Source organism: Micropterus dolomieu, linkage group LG01 (genome assembly GCF_021292245.1).
Source record: "Micropterus dolomieu isolate WLL.071019.BEF.003 ecotype Adirondacks linkage group LG01, ASM2129224v1, whole genome shotgun sequence".
Lineage (NCBI taxonomy): Eukaryota > Metazoa > Chordata > Actinopteri > Centrarchiformes > Centrarchidae > Micropterus > Micropterus dolomieu.
Genome location: NC_060150.1, coordinates 25,652,028 through 25,672,730, shown reverse-complemented (window position 1 = coordinate 25,672,730; position 20,703 = coordinate 25,652,028). Strand labels below are relative to the sequence as shown.

Sequence of the window (20,703 nt, the reverse complement as noted above, 5' to 3'; positions counted from 1 at the left end):
TCCACCAGTCGGGGCTTTATGGCAGAGTGGCCCGACGGAAGCCTCTCCTCAAGGCAAGACATATGAAAGCCCGCATAGTTTGCCAAAAAACACATGAAGGACTCCCAGACTATGAGAAATAAGATTCTCTGGTCTGATGAGACCAAGATTGAACTTTTTGGCGTTAATTCTAAGCGGTATGTGTGGAGAAAACCAGGCACTGCTCATCACCTGCCCAATACAATCCCAACAGTGAAACATGGTGGTGGCAGCATCGTGCTATGGGTGTGTTTTTCAGCTGCAGGGACAGGACGACCGGTTGCAATTGAAGGAAAGATGAATGCGGCCAGAGTACAGAGATATCCTGGAAGAAAACCTCATCCAGAGTGCTCAGGACCTCAGATTGGGCTGAAGGTTCACCTTCCAACAAGACAATGACCCTAAGCACACAGCTAAAATAAAAAAGGATTCTTTACTGGCCCAGCCAAAGCCCTGACCTAAACCCAAATCCAGGTGTGAAAAACTTGTTGCATCATTCCCAAGAAGACTCATGGATGTACTAGCTCAAAAGGGTGCTTCTACTCAATACTGAGCAAAGGGTCTGAATACTTTTTTCTGTCAAGATGGGGTGCTGAGTGTACATTAATGAGAAATAAAATGAACTTTTGAAAAATTTAAAGGGGTCTGAATACTTTCCGTACCCACTGTATTCTCCTCCTCCTGTCTGGAAAAGTGGCCTTGCCCCTAAAATGAGAAAATTCCAGGAATGGTCATTAGACATCTTCCTCCTCCTCTTTATCAGCTACTGGTTCAGAGGAGAACTCTAAGGAAGCTCATTTCCACTCTGTTCATATCCAGAAGAATAAACATTCTTTCAAAAGCATGTGAGCATGTTTTAAGGTTCAGTGTGTAATATTTAGGAAGATCTATTGACAGAAATGCGATATAATATACATAACTATGTTTTCAGTGGTGTATAAAGACCTTACATAATGAACCGTCGTGTTCTTTATTACCTTAGAATGAACCATTTCTATCTACATACACCGCAGGTCCTCTTTGTGTAGTGTAGTCCCACACGTATAATTTAGCACAAGAGCCGACAGAGCCTGTCGGCCATCGTAGCTTCTCCTGTTCGCTTGGAAATGGGTGCGTGGTGCATTCATGTGTTGTCAGGACACACCTCTTAAAAAAACCCGTCAGGAAACGTGATTCCCCTCAAAGAGAAGTGCAGGAGTTCTCTCTGCCTGGAAATGCTGGGGAAATGAAAATAAGTGTACATAGGTTGATGGATGTGGATCAATCACCAGGACGCACACACTCCAGCACATGCGTTATTGCGAGCATGTGAAAAAGTCTTCATAGTTAATTTGAGACGGAAGTTTTTTTTTTTATATTCGCGCAAGCGGGGAATCAAACACACAACCCTTCGATTGAAAGGCCTGTACACTACTGACCCCTTACCTACAGCATTAATTACACTGAAACAACACGACAATGGTGGAGATACTGCTAGATCATTTCCTTAGAACATAACATAAAACTCTTACATCTCTGTTTTAACACATTCGTTTCTAACATATATCAAACCTGCGTGATGATGATAAGTCCGTTTCAACAATTCACTTTCATATCGGAGCATATAAGCCCCGCCTCCACGAGCATACCCCGCTCTCGCTGTTGCAGAGCTGAGCAGCATAATCCCCGCCTTTAAACACTTCTTTTCAATCCCCCAAGGTCAACCACTTCCTACAATAGTATTCGCACATCTCTAATATGTTTTGACTTCTATTAGTGATCGGCTCTGCTGCCTCAGTCAAAAGGATGGACCAGTCCTTCTATATTGATGGTTTCCATATTAAGCCTTCATCACTGACTCGTAACCTCGGTGTCTTATTCGACTCAACTCTATCTATTGGCGCTCTTATTTCTTCTCTTGTTAAAAACTCTTTCTTTCATCTTTGGAATATTGCTCGTCTAAGATTTTCTCTCACTTTAGCTGACGCTGAAATCTTAATCCATGCATTAATCACATCACGTCTGGATTATTGCAATGCTTTATTTCTTGGTCTTCCCAAAAAACTTATTGCAAGATTACAGTACGTTCAAAACTCAGCAGCAAGAGTTCTCACCTCCACCAGGCGCTCTGCTCACATTACTCCAGTGCTTCATGACCTTCACTGGCTACCCGTGGCATCATGTATCCACTTTAAGGTATTGCTTCTAACATTTAAAGCATTAAATGGTCTTGCACCCCCATATTTGTCTGATCTACTTTTCACCTATCGCCCTGCATGGTCTCTCAGATCAAAGGAACTTGGTTTATTGTCCATCCCTCGTTTCCGGTTGTCTACAGTAGGTGGAAGGTCATTTAGTGTTAATGCTCCAAAATTATGGAATTCACTGCCCCTTTATTATATATATATATATATATATATTTTATATATTTAACAACAGTTAAATATATATCTCTTCTTCTTCTTCTTCTGTGCATAACACTTTAAAAACTGGGGTTAGCATATGTGACCGCCCCGCCGCACGTACATGCCGGCTAGGGTGTTAAAAATTTAAGGTATGGATTCTGCGGGGGAACAGGCTGCACCAGAACAATCATGCAAGGCTCAGACCCGAGGTTGACAATTTAAAACACAATCTTTAAGACATTTAACAAAATTAAAATACACAGTAAAACAATTTAATATATAAATATAAATAAAATTGTCTCTAAAATGACCAGTGGCAAATAGTAGCAGTCTCTCTAGATCGAATCTCTCTCTGTATTTCTCTGCTAAATGCTTAAATGGGTCGCCAAATATACTTGGGCAGCCGCTATTTACCTGAGTGGCCCGTCCAAGCAAAGCCTGTGTGTGGGAAACACTGATAGGCCTATTATTATCAATTCAACCGGCCCACCCCAAAACCAATGGTCCAGCTCCTCTGGCATTTGCCAGAATTGCCAGATGGCCAAACCGCCCCTGCTTGTCACACAACCCTGCTGACAAAACCTATTGAGATTGAATTCCCAGCTGAAAGTAAAATCCTTTGATCAGCGCCGTTCAGCCAATCAGATTTCAGCAAAACCGAGGATCGGTCCAAGTTGGGAGGGGCTGCTCGTATCTCCCCTCAATATTGAAAGTATTGGTCTGGCCCGGTCTGATAGACACAGACAGTGTTCACTGCAGCTGACCGGCTGGATCATTTAAAGAGGTGGTATTATGCTCATTTTCAGGTTCAAAATCTTAATTAGTGGTTGTACCAGAACAGGTTTAGATGGTTTAATTTTCTAAAAACACCATATTTTTCTCATACTGCACATTGCTGCAGCTCCTCTTTTCACCCGATGTGTTGTACGCTCCACTCTTGAGCTACAGAGTGATGCATCTTACTTGTATAAAATCTTTGTTGGGAGTTGCACATGCGCAGTTCCCAGGTAAGGACTACTAGCCAATCAGAAGCAGAGAAGGGCGGGTCGTAAGAAACAAGGTAGTGTGATCCAAATCAAAGCTGCTTCAGACTGCGACCATAACCTAGCAGATGGTATAAGTTACTCAGAAGTCCACAACCACACAACATCATTGTTCCACATCTTACCATCAGGACTAAACTGCTGCCGGTGTTCTGACGATCTATGCTGCCTTGCTGAAAAATGCTACCAGAGCACAAATCGATAGACTCGACTCTACTCGGCCCTGCTCCGTTTTCCATTTCATTACCCAGAGCGTAGATTCTAGTTATAGCGACGCCACACACAACTTCCGCTACATAATGTTCAATGCGACACACACACCAGCGATCCACACAGCTTTCTCTATTTTAAGTTAAAACGTTTCAACATTACTCGGAATGTAAAGACAGATAAGCGGTATGAAAACCTTCCAGCTGTGTTTTCCTCTGCTGTTGTTGCTGCAGCGGTCTGTGTGACGGCGGGAGCAGAGGGCTCTGTGAGCGGGCGGCTGGTCGGCCTCACACGCTCCTCCCGCGGGTTGGCACAGGCATCCCCCGCAGCCACTTGCGGAGCACATTTTTGTTCCACCATCACTTCTCGTAAAACTGTGAATATTTGAAATCTACACAGCTGATTTCTCACCTCAAAACTTCTCAGAAGTGGATTTAGTGATGATGGTGCACGCAATGCAGTGAATAGTGAATATTCTCTCTGACTAGTCAGCAGTCTGTCGTGTTTTCACACTACATTTTAGTATCCCTCAGCTCGCTTGAAACCTTCGCGGAGATGAGGTGATACCAAAAAAAGTACCTGGAAGCAGGTACAGGTACAACATTTCTACAATGGAAACCCAAACAAAGGCGAGTCGAGCCAAAGGCCTCCGCTCAGACTAGCTTGGTTTGAGGGCGTGCCTGACACACTAGCTGCTTGGCAAGCTTTATGACGCGTTTCATTGTGATGTCAAAAGTAAAGGAAGTGAAGGGCTGGACTAAAAAAGAGCTGTTTTCAAGCGGTTCAGAGCAGAGCTTTCTGTGGGAGATGGGAACTCCCTTTGGGCTGGACTTTGGACTTTTTCACTTTGCAAACCTGTGACATGCACAAAAAAGAGAGATAACTCAATAAAGGAGAGGGAAAAAGCCAAAAACCATAATACCACCTCTTTAAAGTTGAACATAAGCAACTGAAAAATAAAAACTCATGAACACTGGCAGGTTCGGCCTGAAATGGACTGGCCATTCATGATTGTTCCCAAAATTCCCGATGGCCAATTCGCCCATGGCTGCTCTGTACACTCCTATACACACATCACCCCGGTGACACATACACTCCTGTTAAGTTAGTGTGAGATACCAGATGCAGAGGCAATCTGAAGTTTAGCTGGCTTTATTACTGACAACACCGTTGCAACAAAATAACATGACCATCAAGTCGGGGTACTGCCTCGTCAGGCAAGGGCCTATCAGTAATCCCGCTTTAGCACTGGTGTACTGGAGCCCCCTATTAGTACTGAACAGTTATAACCTACATCAGCCACTACATAACAGCTAGCTTCTTTAAACAGCTCGGGGTCCCTCCAAGCTGGCTAATTAGCTTAATAAAATACTAGAATTTCTCTCACCGAAAAAACTGAAGCATTGGCCTTTTGGGCGACAATTAACTGCACAGCAAGACATAATAATTCAATAAGCTGGACTCGTCCTCAGAGGCCAGCAAGTTCACAGCCAAAAACTCGATCAGTTAGTTAGTGGTGGGGTTTCTGATTGACAGTTTAAGCAGAAATATCAAAATTTCATGCGGTACACGATAAGTGACAGTTGGGTGTTGGGAATGATGAATGGTAAATCAAGTTTAAACATCGGTTGAAAATGTATTAGGCTACTCTATTTTTTTTTAATTCACCTCAATTTTTACCATTCTATTTTTCAAATCACATGTATTTTCATCACCTCCATTTTATTATTTACTTTTTGTTACTTCTCCCCTTGAGGTTACTTTCTTTAAATGCTAAATGCCAGTTTGGGGTTGTGAATGACGATTGATAAATGAAAATGATGAAACAGTTCTGTTTTCATCCTATCACTACTGCTCTAATCAAAATATAAACTTAATCAGGGGTTTTTCAAAGTCTGAGACAGCAGGCCTCCCCTCAGACAAAGCCCCCCCCCCACCCCGATCTTTAGTTTCCCTGGTAAGTTTCGCTCAATTCCAGGATGCCTGTGGGATATCATGATTATATCATATCATATTGTTGGAGCCATACTGAGAGTTCTTTAATATAAATAAGAAAGATCTTTTGAATTAACTTTTGATATTGTGATTAATGAAATAAGTTATATATATATATAACTAATAATAAGTTTTACTTTGTTTATTGATCTGCTCCTCCTTTATTCTGTCTCTAGGGCGCTGATAGGTTGCCCTTAAGTAGATGATTGAGAGGACCTGTGGAGGAGTTGGACGGCGGAGAGCCTACAATTTTCCGACAGCAACTGGAGTATTGAGTTGACCATTGAGTTAAGTTAAACTTAAATTAAGTCAAAAATGAGCATGGCACAGGAAAACCTACCATGAGGCAGTCCTTAAACATGTCTCTCTCCATCCCTCGGGTAATGGTGCAAGAGGCTCAACATCAACCCTAACATGCCCTCTGTCTTCCCTGGTCCATGGCACTCTCCTCGCTTACTCCTCTCATGGAGGCTGAGGTATCAGTGGTTCAAATCCTACATCATTGGGCGTTCCTACAATGTGTCGTGGCAAGGACAATTGTCCTCCTCTCACTGCCTCTCCACAGGGTTGCCCCAAGGCAAGGTGCTAAGGCCCCTTCTCTTCTTAATTTACACCGCCTCACTGGGGCCGATTATTCGCCGTATGGCTTCTCCTACTATGCAGCCCAAACCAGACGTAGTTGATCGAAAACAGATTCACCACCGCGTTTTGAACCATTTGGCGGGGTTTCACATCACAAGCTGGAAGACCAGCTGGGAGGACATTACAATAGTCGAGGCGAGAGATAACCATGGCCTGTACCAGAAGCTGGGTGGCGTACTGAGTGAGGTAGGGCCTGATTTTTCTTATGTTGTACGGAGCAAAGGGGCACGACCAAAGGAGCTAACATTTAGCTAACGATAATGATTTTTAGGTATGGAATGGCCTTGTTAAGTTGATAATGCTACCCTGTAAGCTATATTTCCTGTACACAGCAGAACACAAAGCAACATTATACATATATGTATAAAGGTCTTTGCAGACCCCCACAGACACAGACCACATGGTGGGTGCGACGCTTGTGTCACGCAGACCAAAGCAGATCCCTGTGGACACACAGAAAGTAGGAATTAGGTTATAAGTTAAATTGCAGGCTGATGCTCTGTAGAGCTGAGGTGAACTACTGAGTTGTTGAGTAATAATTCTCTGTGGGTTCGTCACTATGATAACATTTTTCACACTACACCTAGTCATTTCACCGTTTGTTCTTATAAATATATTGATTAGGGCAGCTCTAAAGAATCTCCAATTTCAGAAAATAGAGAATTCGTTCCTAGCAGGCATTTACAAAATACATGTATTTCCAATGTACATCAAGCTTAGGTTTCACCAACATTTCAGTGCCTGTTTTGTTGTCAGTGTTTTCAAAGCAATTTCTGCTTTGGCTCCACTTCCCCCTCATCTTGGGCAACTTGAGCCAGTCGTATTTTTGAAAGTGTTTATTTTAGAAATAATCTGAAGATTTCCTGTTATGTATGACTTCTTGAAATATACGTACAAATCTTACTTGGAGACATCGTCACCTTGCCCCAGGGATGCCAAAGTGGCTCATCCCACCCCGTTCCTTAAAATGACATGAAAAGTGCCAACATTTCAATTATGAGGTTTTCACACTTCAGTAGATACTGTATATGTTCTCTCAGTGTCAATGAGAGCAGGTAACAGAGATTCTGTTTGTGATTTTTGTGTTTAAAATACACTAAAAATACAAAGGTTTAAGCTAATTCCCATCTTTACATTATAAAGTATCTGTCATAAAGACACACTCTCATTTGCTTTTCCCATCATAACCTTTGAAATGATCCTAGAAATGAAGCTACCAGTCAGAGGAAGGGTGACAGAGGGAAATGAAGGGAGAAGGGGGACGGGAATAAAGAGAGATGATGAGGATGTCTCTGTCTGTCCCAATTTCCTCAAGCGCTTTTCATTGAGACACCAGTGCTGGCGTCCATCAGCACCCCTGACCTTTTGATCCTCAGCAGGGCTCTTGTGTGAGGGTTAAATGTGTGTGGCTCCCCTCCAGGCTCTGTCATGCCTCCTGTCCCCACCATCATTCACTGGTTGAGCTCTGGGGGCATTGTGGGAGATAGACACACTTTGTCCTCATCAAAGGGTTACATTGCGAGCGAAAAAGTAGAAAGAGATATCATGAAATCCCAAGGAGTGTGTGTGTCATGTGTTTGTAAACCAACCCGTCTCTCCTGATACAACCCCCCCCCCCACACACACACACACCTCAGGAAGGAGAACAGGTTGGAGCCTCATCTTTCTGTGCCAGATGGCTCCACATTGACAAATCAATTAAGCTCCACCTCATCACCGGGGGGACCAGGGCTACAAACCTGTCCGCCTCCACCCCCAGCACCCACGGGTCCACGGTCATCCACTCCTCCATCTCTCCTCGTGTTAATCACCCCCCTGGTCCCCAGAAAGCTTTTCCCGGGTAAAGAGGGTGAGGAGGCACAAAAAAAAGATAAAACAAAGAGGCAGGCAGCACATGAGTCACATAGCATCAATATGGATGACTTCCATGCTAATGCAGAGGGGGCCGGAGAGGAACAGTGGCAAAAGCTTGATTTTGTGAGTGTGTGTGTGTTTACAAGCGCAATGAGAACAGATTTGCCAAATGTCTCTTTTTGTTTTTCCTTCCCTGTGTGGAGGTGGGAGAGGAGGAAGATGAGGAGGAGGGTGGACGTTTGGGGAAGTTAATCCAAGGAGAATAAACAGTGCAGCCTGGAGCAGGTATGCATCTGGGTCGTGGAGAAGAGCGTGAATCCATGTTCTTCACTACACCCTAGTGGGAGAGCAGAGACACAGCAGGGAGAAAGATAAACAGAACTACTAACCAGACCAAACACTCACCGTGTATTAAATCTTCTTCTTTTTTAAAAAGTTCCTGGTAGATTTCATTGGTGTTGGGAGGTATGATTGGAGAAACAAATGCATAAACAAAAATAGGATCAAAAGACAATATAAAATTATTTGTAGGTTACACACTTTTGCATGCAGACTAAACTTGCTTGGTATTTTAATGGACTGTTGATGGACTGTACTGTTCCACAGTTCAATGCACAAAAGAAATAAAGGAAGTACTCACAGCTGGAAACAAATGAATTGCATGGAGGGATGACTCCAGGCTCCAGGAACATACACAAAAATGTAGTAGTAATTAAGCATTAAACCTTGCTTTCTCTGTTGACTGCCCAAATTGTACATCAGCAGCAGCTTTCCAAAGTTACGGTTTCATTGAAGTCATTCAGTGCACATCTTGTATTATTTACTATTAGTACAATATATTAATAGTGTGGATTTTGGACACTAAACCTATCCATGGATGGAGTAGACTTCCAGGACACTTTATGTACATCCAGCTGTCTCGGGTGTGTCTAATGGCATTTTGTAGCAGTAGTTAACCTGCTTTTGGTCTCCACCAAATACCGAGGGAAATATTTGGTTCTTTAGCTGCTAAATGTTGCACTATATTCACTGGTTAGTTGATACTTTGGCTGATGTTTGGCATGGGGGAAGAAGAACTCATTACGCACAATATCTATCGCTGGATTGTTATTATTGATTTTACTACTTTATAAATTGTCAGGTAGCTTAATCTATAACAGTGCTTCGAATAATCACATGTTTTGAATTAAAATGTAAACGTGCAAAGCGAGTAGCTGTCAAAATAAATACCCGTAAAACTTCAATTAATAGCCGGGTCCCAAATAGCCGCATACCTCGTTTACTGGCCTGGTGTGGGAACACAATTTGACAAATAAACGCATGTCTCCATTAGACGCCTGGTCTAGTTTTTATAGAAGTTCTATGGATGTACAAAACCTCTTAAACCCCGCGGGGTCTCCCACTTTCGCTGCTTCTAAGCTGTCAAAAATAATAAGCTGAAAGATGCCAAAAAGGCTCTGTAGAGGTGAGGGGAACTGCACATTACATGTAGTCAATTAATCCACTGTTTATAGAAAGATTGCGTAATGTGTAGATTAGTGCAGCTTTAAAGTTTATGAAATGTTCAGTCTGAGAGTGTAGAATCTGTGGGGTGAGAGATATAAAAGCAACAAGAGAGAGATCTGACTGTCATGTAAATCACAAATGCTCCACGTTGAAGCCTTGAGCTTGCTGATGAAGGAGTCAGGGGCAGGTGGGAGGCAGGTTTACTTGTTGGGAGGGGCAGTGGGGTGAGGGAGAGATGTGTGGGTGCCCTCCTGGCTTGCCTCAATCCCTGCGTCCCTTTACTCATCCGATCTGGGGGCAGCGGCGAAAGAGAAAGAGAGCGCTGATGCCGAGGCCCCTGGGGAGAGATTAGCACTGACAGCACAACAAAGAAGAATTATGCCAGGGGCCCACAGCTCTTCGACAAATTCAAATGTAATATATGGCTTTAACTGCGCCAAGGAGGATCAACATAATATATGATCGACCCACTTTGCAGTGCGCTCCGTTGGCAGTGATGTAAAAGCGATTTATGCCCGTAAAAATGTGCAGGCTAATTAAGTAAGACGTTGGCACGGGAGCAAATCCAATGAGCTTATGAGAGAGCTGGCAAAGTAGTCTGGCCCTCCCTCTCAAAGGTCTACCTGCAGTGAGAAAAAGAAACTTCTACTTCCAAATCAGAAATGTTCATGTTCGAGACTCATCTGATCAGACTTAGACATCCACATGTAAGGCTGTTGATCCTTAAATTAAATTCTTGTTTATGATTTGTTTAGGGCCCCACTCCCGGCGGCACCTGCTAGGGGCCCAGGGCCTCTGTAATTACGCAGGACTTCTCCTCCAATCACAGAGCTGTATTGAAAAGGGCTGTAGATGAAATGTCCTAATTACCGCCTCAGTGGAGAAAGGTTCCGCCAGGGGAATACAAGCGCTGTTAGCTAACAGATTCTGGAGCCAACAGTGTTAATGAGACAGAGAGACAAAAACATAGAGGAACGCCCCCCATTTCACATTAATCAGAGCACCTAGTTCTTCCTGTCTCACTGTCAATTCATATCATGGCCAACCTCAACCTCACATCTGCATCCAGGTTGCAAGTTCACTTCACTGTTGCTCTGATTTCCAGACCACAAACCTCTTTGGGCGAGGCCTTGCCCATCAGTCTCAATCAAAAGAAATTCACACAGCGATTTCTGAGTGCAATCATCACTTAACGGCCCCAAAACCCATACACTCCACCAACACATAATCCCAGCGTCTCCGGGGGAAGAGTGTGTTCGTGCAGAGGGAGGAGGGGTCGGTCGGCTCAGCCCATTTCTCTAATGAGCTGCTGAATAGGCCGTGTCAAAGGCTAACTGCCACCTAAGGGCCGGTACTCCACTTCATTGAAAAGGCAGACAGTATCTTTGATGTTAATATTTCAGCCTGGAGGAAGATGTTGTAACCACCAGTTGACAAAGCAGAGGAAAAAAAATGTGTTTTATTTTCTTAGCAACAGTAGGAGTGTTCAGTTGATTCAAGCCCCCTCTACCTCTGTATACATACAACATGGCACTATTGTCTTTGTGTTCTCACTCTATCTACAGTTAATTTCCCCAGGCCCCCATAGCAGCTGCTGCAGGTAGACATCAGAGAGGTGTAACATGGGGCCTCATCTCAATTGTCCTATACGCCCTCCTTTTCTAACAGCCAACGTGTTTTAATCACAGCAGGAAAAAACACCATAGAGAACTGAGGTTGTCAACTCTTCTTAACAGGTGAGGAGGAAAAGGAAGCTAACTCAGACTCTAGAGGTGGGTGTATCTGCTGGAACAGCAGCTGTAACTGTCCAAGGGTAAATAAATAGATATTGTGGAGAGGTGCCATTATCTGTCATGGAGTGCTCATACGGTCTTGCCTTGTATTTATTGCCTACTTAATGGACTTGATTGTATTACTGAAGGTAAAAATCCATTGCCAGCAATAAGGTACTTTCTGCATCGTGCAATTACCTTATGTAAATCCTGGCCTGGAATGTTGATCCACTGCTATTTAAAATGCATTGAATTTCCATGGAAAATGATCCACTCCTGCCGCCTGAAGCTCATTAATAACAACGACGAGCCCGGCTGACATTTGGAATACTTACATGCTTACTTAGCATTGCCATGCATGCAAGAACACAGCCTAGTCTGCCATGCGCTGTAGCTATGACAGCACATTTTGGAAAAGGATGGCTTTGAATTGAAGCACGCCAGCAAATGAGTTATTTCTGCAACAGGAACCGGTTCTTCTTGCACGCTTGTAAGTGCTCACACAATCTTTGATCATAGAGAGAGGAGCGCAGGAAGTGTGTAGGCCTCTAGATTTTTGCTGAAATAGCTTCATTCCCTTGAATTTTACTATTATATTAACATGACCAGCACACTGTACCAGCTTTGATATTGTTACAGTTAGTTTTAAAGGAGCAGTTCAAAGCGACGGTTTCTCAACCTAGGTGTAAATGGCTTCCTTGACACTTCTTTCAAACCATCCATCCTCTGTCTAAAATGTGCACCTGGTGGTTCTCAAACGGGTGTCATTTATTATGCATATGTAGAGAAACTGCTCAGTCTTGACCTGGGGAGTTAGCCCATCTGTGTTGAGCCATGTGTTTGTGTTGTGGTTTCCCCAATTTACAGGTCTGGGCATTCCTCACTGCATAGGACAGTATACTATAGATTGCTTTTCCTGTGTTTGGGTATGCGGTCTTTGGGGTGGACCAGTATCTGTCTTAGCTTAACAGGGGAGGGGGCCTGCACCACCACTTATCCCCCACTCACAATGCTGTCCTTTCATCTCTTCCAAGGAAACTGAATAAACTTTCACTTTTGGTCTCAGGTAAAGATATCAACGATTGTCGTTCAGACCTTGGGTGGCTCTAATGACCATAATGACCATTGTTACAGCCAGGAGCACTCACGAACCAGCAGTATCGACGATCCTGGGAAAAGAGTCCACAGAAGTTAAATAGCCGAGTTTCCCTATCAGTAAGTCAGAAAGAACTGAAGAAGTCTCTTGGATGAGGGATGATATGTCTTCTAGTATCTTCAACCAAGTCCAGTTACCCTTAATTTTAAAGAGGTGGTATTATGCTCACTTTCAGGTTCAAAATCCGATGTAGGCGTTGTACCAGAACAGGTTTACATGGTTTAATTAAAATAAAACACCAAATTCTTTTTCATACCGCACATTGATGCAGCTCCTCTTTTCACCCTGTGTTGAAGGCTTCATTTTACCTATGGAGTGATAGATCTTGTCTCTAAATTTGTTGGGAGTTGCAAATGCGCAGTTCCTAGTTAAGGACTACTAGCCAATCAGAAGCTGAGAAGGGCGGGTCAGCGAGAAGCCGGTAAACAGCTTCGATTCAGCTGTAGGCCACATGTTGCTGACCAGCTTGGCAACATGGACTGGAGTTTCAGAGTGGTGAGTTATTAATCTGTAACAAAAGTATCTTTCATCCATAAAGTTTTAACTGAGCTCTGTCTCTACATCACAGTAACAACTTCATGTTCATTGACTGCCTGGAGGGTAGCTAGTGTTTGGAAGGGAGAGGAGAGGTGTGTGCTGCAGTCTAGTGTTTTTTCACCGGTGTTTTTAAGGGAATAGCCGCTTGGCGAGCGTTATATGACGCGCATTTAGCTTTCATCCCTGTGTCGTCACAGGGATGATAGGGAAAAGGCTGGACTACAGACAAGCTGTTTTCAGGCAGTTCAGAGCAGTGTTTTCTGTGGGAGATGGGAACTCCCTTTGGGGTGGACTTGGGGCTTTTTCACTTTGCAAACATATTACATGCACAAAAAAGGTATATAACTCAATAAAGGTTAAGGAAAAAGCCAAAAAGCATAATTTGACCTCTTTGATCTTCTTTGGATAACTATAAACTGAATGACCGAGAACCTTCAAAGACAACCATTTGTTATGTAAACATACACTTACTGGCCATTTTATTAGGTGCTAGTACCGGGTTGGACCCCCCTTTGCCTTCAGAACTGCCTTAATTCTTCGTGGCATACTTTCAACAAGGTGTTGGAAACATTCCTCAGAGACTTTGGTCCATATTGACATGATAGCATCACACAGTTGCTGCAGATTTGTCAGCTGCACATCCATGATGGGAAACTCACGTTCAACCACATCCTAAAGGTGCTCTGTTGGATTGAGTGGCACCCGGTGTGGTCTTCTTGTGCTGTAACCCATCTGCTTTAAGGTTCGACGTGTTGTGCGTTCAGAGATGGTTATTTGAGGTACTGTTGCCTTTCTGTCATCAGCCAATCTGCCCAGTCTCCTCTGACATCAACAAGGCATTTTCGTCCACAAAACTGCCGCTCACTGGATATTTTCTCTTTTTCGGACCGTTCTCTGTGTCTCCGAGGTTGTGCGTGAAAATCCCAGTAGATCAGCAGTTTCTGAAACACTCCGACCAGCCCTACTGGCACCAACAACCATGCCACATTCAAAGTCTCTTAAATCCCCTTTCTTCCCCATTCTGATGCTCGGTTTGAACTTCACCAAGTTGTCTTGACCAAGCCTACATGCCTAAATGCATTGAGTTGCTGCCATGTGATTGGCTGATTAGCTAATTGTGTTAAAAAGTAATTAAACAGGTATACCTAATAAAGTGGCCAGTGAGTGTAGAGTGGAGTAATGGTGTGACATCTCGTCCCCTCTGTTTATGTTGCCATCCGAACTTCTGTGCTTTGTTTTGGTAGCCGGTCTGGTCGCACGTGCATGAGTCCCTTTTTATGAAACTGTTATCGCTGGAGAGCGATACAACAGCTGTTCCCATGTAACGCTGTGAATTAGGGGTTTACTTCTAAACAATTAGGGGTTTTCAACCAAACACAAGTTGGTGATTGTTGGAACAGTAGAAAAACTAACAAAGATGTTTTCGATGAGTTTTCTTTTGTGTCAGTCCAATTGAATGAAGTGTGCTTTACAATCCTCTACAAGGTAAAATGACTGTTTTTCCTCAATGGATTCTGGTAGGCCATAGTGTAGGTTTGTTTCGGTATGGCTGCTGGTGCTCTTGTGCAAGAAGATAGATGAAGATAAATGACTATATTTCATTTGGATGAACCAACCCTCTGAAGGTCCTTCTCAGGTTGCTGATAAGCTCTGGTAGCGCTGAACACTTTACATCCAGCTCAGTGTGTGATGGATGATCGCAAGCTTTACAAACAGACTGACCCACAATGAGTCACAAAAGGTTGGCTGAGCCAAGTGGTCGCTCTGTAAATATGGCCTCTGCACCTGTTGCTTGAAGGTTAATAGGACATCAGCACTGTTAAGCCAGTGGAGCCAAGGAGGGGCCCGGTTGCCAGCATAGACCACTGCAGGTTGGTGTGGTGTAGCACAGGGCCTTGCAATGGTGAGATAAATGCACAGAAGCCATTCGAATACTTGTTCTGAAAGATTGTCATGAAGTTCACTGCTTATGCGACTCATGCTGTAATTTTACAGGTTACTAAACATTTGTAGACATACTCTAACAGACCAGCATTTTACCTAGCATGCTCTAGATGCTAAAAATATACAACAAACTAGTAACGTCACCCAGAAGCCCCTTCCTTTACTCTTAACACAAATACTACTCACGGACTGCAGCGACCTCTATTGTTCAGTGTAAATAGAGCTACATCTAAATCACATTACACAGATGTTGTTTGGGTTGGGGTATAGGTGGAGGCTGTAGGTGCTGAACCTGTATATTTGGCAGTTAAAGTAGTTAATGAAATATAACATGTAGCCTCTACCATATGCAATTCTGTATTAGCATCTCAGACAAATACCAGATAATTAAACAGTGAAACCTGATTTAAAGGTCCCATATTGTAGAAAGTGAGATTTCCATGTTTTTTAAATTTTTATTTATATTTATAAAATTTTTTATTTATATTTATATTTTTTCAGGTCTAGTTATATAAACACCTGTGAAAATATCAAAACGCTCAATCTACAGAGAAATGCACACAGTCCGTATTCAGAAACTGAGCCTTAAAATGAGCAGTCAGGACGTCCGTAAGGTTGGGGAGGGAGGTAATCTGGCCATGGGCCAGATATTATTGCTGGCGGGCCAGCTTTGGCCCGTGGGCTGCCTATTGCCGACCACTGACGTAGTGGATCATTTAGCAGATAAAGAGACAGATATTTTCACAGTTGGTAGAGAGCAAATCAGAGCTAAAAGGAGGGTACATATTGGATTTACCTTTATCAGGTGGCTAGAAACACTACTCCAAATGAATTATAACCTAGTTTGAACTGCTGGAAGTGTCTTCTAAAATGCTGTACTATAAACATTTCATAATCACAAACTAACTGCTCCATTCCTTAGATAAGCAGCCATTTGCTCACTGAGCTATGAGTAAAAAGCAGTGCATAAAGTACAGGAGTCTCTACCACAGAGTTGTTCCTCGTCCAACCACTTTGCCGACAGACCACCTGCAAATGAAGCGGGGGGAAGCACTGAAGACCTTTTAAATCTTTTATGCTCCATAATGGCTTGTTCACATTACCTGCCCACACCTCAGCCTTCTTGGAGCAGACCGGGCCAGCCCTGAGCAGATCAGGCCTGAAAACCACAGCAAGCATATGGAGCACTTCAACCACTCAAAGCCTCCCCGGGCCTGAGCTGTGGTCGCACCCATGAATTATAGAAATGATCTAATTGTTTTCTCATTTGGAAATACTGGGGGCCCTCCTCCCTGCGCCTCAGTTTTAACGGCATGTGGTTTCCAAACAGGGCACATGATTCAGTGCTGCCTACCTCTGACACGTTTGTTGAATCCAAGGTGGTCTGTCCTGTCAAAACAGAGCTAGAGCTGAGGTATTAGTCAAACCTGTTGCACTAAATTAACACGTAGGCAAGAGAAGGGTGGGGGTTCTATTTGACATAAAAGAGGACTGGTAGTGATCAGAGGAGGGAGGAGGGCACATTAGGTGGTAAATACACAAAACAGATCTGGGGATTGATGAAAACTTCCAATCCTGGGTCCTCAGAATGTATGGATGCCTATTATTGCCAGGAAAAGGAATAAAAAAAATGTTGAAAAGTTAAGAGTCAAAACGATTTTGTGAGTTTTTAGTTCTTGCATAGCTTTAGTGGTAGGTTCCTAGGATCAAAAACTCTTAAATGTAGACAAACTGAAGAATTCCATATACAATTTAACATTTCAGTCCTCAGACGTTCCACTGGTAAAATTTATTTCAAATGTGGAATGAAAAAATTAATTTATGAGATAAACAGGTTAAAATTGTGACATTTTAAATCAAAGTAATGAGAAGTTAAATTATGAGACAAAGAGTGAAAACTTTGACTCACCATAATTCAACTTGTCTACTGACTTAATTGGTTTGCCTCAGAAAGGCAAATTTTTGAATTTGAAATTGCTGACCATCATGATCTTGACTTTTAAAAGGAACATTTGGACTCACTATATTTTCTTTAATCATTCCCTTTTATTCTTTTCTCCATTTATTTGGCCATAAATGGGCATCCATACAGAGCTGCCATTCTGCAGATTTTAGGGGATACAGATATACCCCCAACACACACAGAGCAGTAAAAATAAGGGAACACTAAATAGAGGCCTTCACTCAGTGTAGCTCTGCTTTGCTCAGCAGCACTCACTTCGCCTTGTGCTTCTTAATCAAAACTGGCACCATGGCAATTACCTAATTAGACATCAATTAATCCACACCCTTCAGGTCTGCAGCCAAGTTTGACCTGAGGAGTAATGACAAAAATGCCTTCGAAGAACGGAGAAATCAGATTAATGGACGCTCAACGGCAGAGTTGCGCTGCATTTGAGAAATCTGGAGAAATATACTGCACTTCATTTCATAATTAACAGGTAGGAATATAAATGACTGAAACCTGAAAGCTTAATCACTCAATTCAATAACCAGGATATCAGTGTTGAGTAGATTAATTCAATTCTGTAATTAAAGCCGAGGGAAAGGTGAAGCATTAGAGTTGATTGAAGGTTAAACAGCACTCACCTTTCTTTATCGTCTCAGTCCACCGTGAACACTTAACTTCACATTCTGATAGTGAATACACACTTTGTACTCTGAACATAGTTTGTCTTTTTTATTAGACGTAGCAATTTCACAAACAGCAGTTAGCCTGAAAATTACATTCAAAATGTGCAGCTGACCATGCGCAAATACTCCAGAGACACCTTCAAACAAAAGTAACAGTCAATCATGTTTTTTTTTCCCTCCGCAATCAGTGTATTGTCACGTTTTAATTCAAATTTACAAAATCAAATATCTTTCATTAGTTCACAATCAAAGCATACACACCTCAGTCACTATAACACATTTTAACAACTAGTTTCTGTCACTGTACATATGCTCTGCTTTTTAAAGGCTTTTCTTTGCATTCTCACACCCATACGCTTCATACATCAACCTTTGAAATATTCTCAGTACCGTTTCCCTTCTGTGAATACTCTTTAATATTAGCTTAGGTGAAGAGAGAGGTCATGAAATTGACAGTCAGAGACAATTCATGTAAAAATTGGTAACATTTTGGAAACCCACACTGTTGTTTTCCAGTAACACCCCGGTGACTATTCCTGTTACAGAAGAAACCAACACTGAAGTTCATATGGAGCACAGACGATGACCCCCGGCAGCTTAACGGAAACTTTACCAAAGCACGTAAGACTACACGACACACAGTTTGCACAAAGTGGCAAGACAAGGGTACTTTTGCTCAGGTTATATTCCATTTAGGTTAATTCACTTACACACACAAACAGAGGGTTTGTCCTCCATCATTCAAGTCACAGGATGCTCATGTCACAGATTTAATGCTTAACACTGGTTGAAAGGGGGAAGGGGTCAGCTGGATTGTGGGAAGTTGGTGAAACGATCTGTAACTCCAGTTCATCCAAGTGCCAAAAGACAAGTCTGTTAACATAACACTGATATTTTTTTTCCCCACCTGATCCAAAACCATACATGGGTAATACATCACAGACAAAGCTCCACAACGCAGAAAACCTATTCAGGTTGCCAGTTTGCCACGCTCCCCAGCCGCGGTCCGCCAAAGTCTGGTCGGCTTCCACTAGGAGGCAACTGGTGCCACCAGCTCCGCTTTGAAGTTCAAATTACTGGCCTCAGGGATCCAGTTTATGAGAAAACACCTGAATACTCAAATCCACCAAATCACACGGACATCATCACAGCATCACTCTGAAACACTGTCCATTGTTCGGCCTGCTACTTGCAGCGGGAATGGCAACTGAAAAAGCAGGTGAAACCTGTACACCTTTTTTAAATTCTCCAAAACTTCCGTAAGTGCAACACTTTCGTAAACTGTCCCATCAATTAATGTAAATTAGATTTTTTTTTTCTCCCAACTGCTTGGTCCACAGCAATGGTCAGTTCAGCCAAAGAAAGGAGGGAAAAAGGAAAAGAAGTCCGTGTTTGAAAAGCCTGGCATCCTTATCTAAACGGGTGCCTCTACCTGCCAAAGATGCTTTCATACTCGAGCAGTATGAGCTCCACTATCTGGTTCTGGTAGACCATGTGGACCGCAATGTTGCCTGTCTCTGTCTCGGGCCGGAGCAGCGTGGGTCCAAACACGATGGCCACGCTCTGTGTGGTCATGCGGTTGGCCTCCCCATGGTCAATCACTCTGGGGAGAGGGAAGTAAAACATGAGGACATTTAAAGATGCAATGTGTCATGAACAGCTTTAGGTGAGCCTGTGTTTGTTTGACAGTCCAGTGATTTCAGTACAGCTTCAGGGTTTCAGCTAGTAAAACAACATTCAAGTCTTTACACACATCTTTAGGGCTTGAGATCGAGGGCTGAGGCAAGCCTCACGACACACACTCTGTAACACTACTGAACGCTCCAGGCTAGAGCATAATAGCCTTTTTAAATAGAATCTACATCCTTGCATGCAGATGCACAAAACAATAACATATTCATGGAAGGGAGAAAAAAAAGGAGATTAAATCCGCCCGCTGATATACGTAGACCTCCATATACTGAATGTCACGCTATAAATTTCCTCAAGAAACACCACTTCGTAGGTACTGAATTATAGCAAACACAGAGCCATATAAATGCAAATTGGAAACCTAGGCAAATGTCATTGTGAACATATGATATTGCCACTGGCTCCAGTGGGCTAAGAATACACGTTAAAGCTGGCTGTAGTTTGTGTTTGCCTACAGGCTGATCAGTCTGAGGAAAGGTAAACACTGAGAGTCAAACAGGAGCTGGTATAAATAAGACATCCTCAGTGCCATTTCTGATATAAGTGCATGAAACTTACTGAAGTCACTGAATGGTTCAACAGTTAATCTGAACAGTTAGACATATTTCCATATCAGAAGACTAGTCACATCGTCCAATTAAGGTCAATAGAGCAATCCAAGCAAGTATATATTTGGTGGTGTGTGTGTGTGTGTGTGTGTGTGTGTGTGCGTGTGTGTGTGTGTGTGTGTGTGTGTGTGTTAGTTACTCTTGATGTTTTTCACACCATATTTTCTCTGGTATTAACTCACTTGGACGGTAGTATTACCCATTCTTATTTAGAGATTAAATGGATGTTTTGACTGATCGATATAATATTTTATGATGATGTGATGGCATTTTGCACGTTTGTGGACTATATCTATATATGTACAGTATAATCTTAAAGGTTTTCTGGCAACTCTTGCTTGTTTGGGATATTTTAAAATGTTCCACATTACTGCCAACAGTAGTTTGGGAAGCAAACGTACTGGAACCCTTTTATGCATGTAAACAAAATAATGCTTGATAATAAAACTTCTGTCTGCATAAAATATTGTCAAAATGTTTTTTTAAAAAAGGTCCCTGAATTTAAATCTTCAAATATCCGATTTAAAATCAGGAAATCAGGACATAAATAAGCCTAAGAATCTGATTAAGCATTCTGTACCAATCTTCAATACTTAATAAAAATTTTAAATACTACATACACATTTCGGTCTGTACTCAATTAGTATTGAGGTTCAATACACAGCACCAAGTAGTCAAGTATGACTATAGCTTTTAAATTTCAAAACT

At 42.5% G+C, this 20,703-nt stretch overlaps 1 protein-coding gene and 1 long non-coding RNA gene across 8 annotated transcripts in view; one reads left to right on the top strand and one right to left on the bottom strand.

The window, feature by feature from the left end:
- The first annotated feature begins 17,240 nt into the window (after positions 1-17,240).
- On the top strand, positions 17,241-20,442 carry LOC123978819. 2 transcript variants are annotated; one of them, XR_006827054.1, is made up of 4 exons: positions 17,241-17,502; positions 18,212-18,316; positions 18,638-18,914; positions 19,036-20,442. It is a non-coding gene; the product is annotated as an uncharacterized LOC123978819 (long non-coding RNA). The 2 variants fall into 2 exon arrangements; XR_006827055.1 differs by having other exon boundaries at positions 17,242-17,502; positions 18,241-18,316.
- The window catches only part of arhgap12b (Rho GTPase activating protein 12b), an 82,717-nt gene continuing 79,740 nt past the window's right edge, over positions 17,727-20,703 (bottom strand). For all 6 annotated transcript variants that reach the window (XM_046062281.1, XM_046062301.1, XM_046062309.1 and 3 more), the window contains one exon: positions 17,727-19,298. In XM_046062281.1, the coding sequence (XP_045918237.1) occupies positions 19,124-19,298 (175 nt within the window). In that variant the 3' untranslated portion in view covers positions 17,727-19,123. The remainder of the gene's footprint in view (positions 19,299-20,703) is intronic.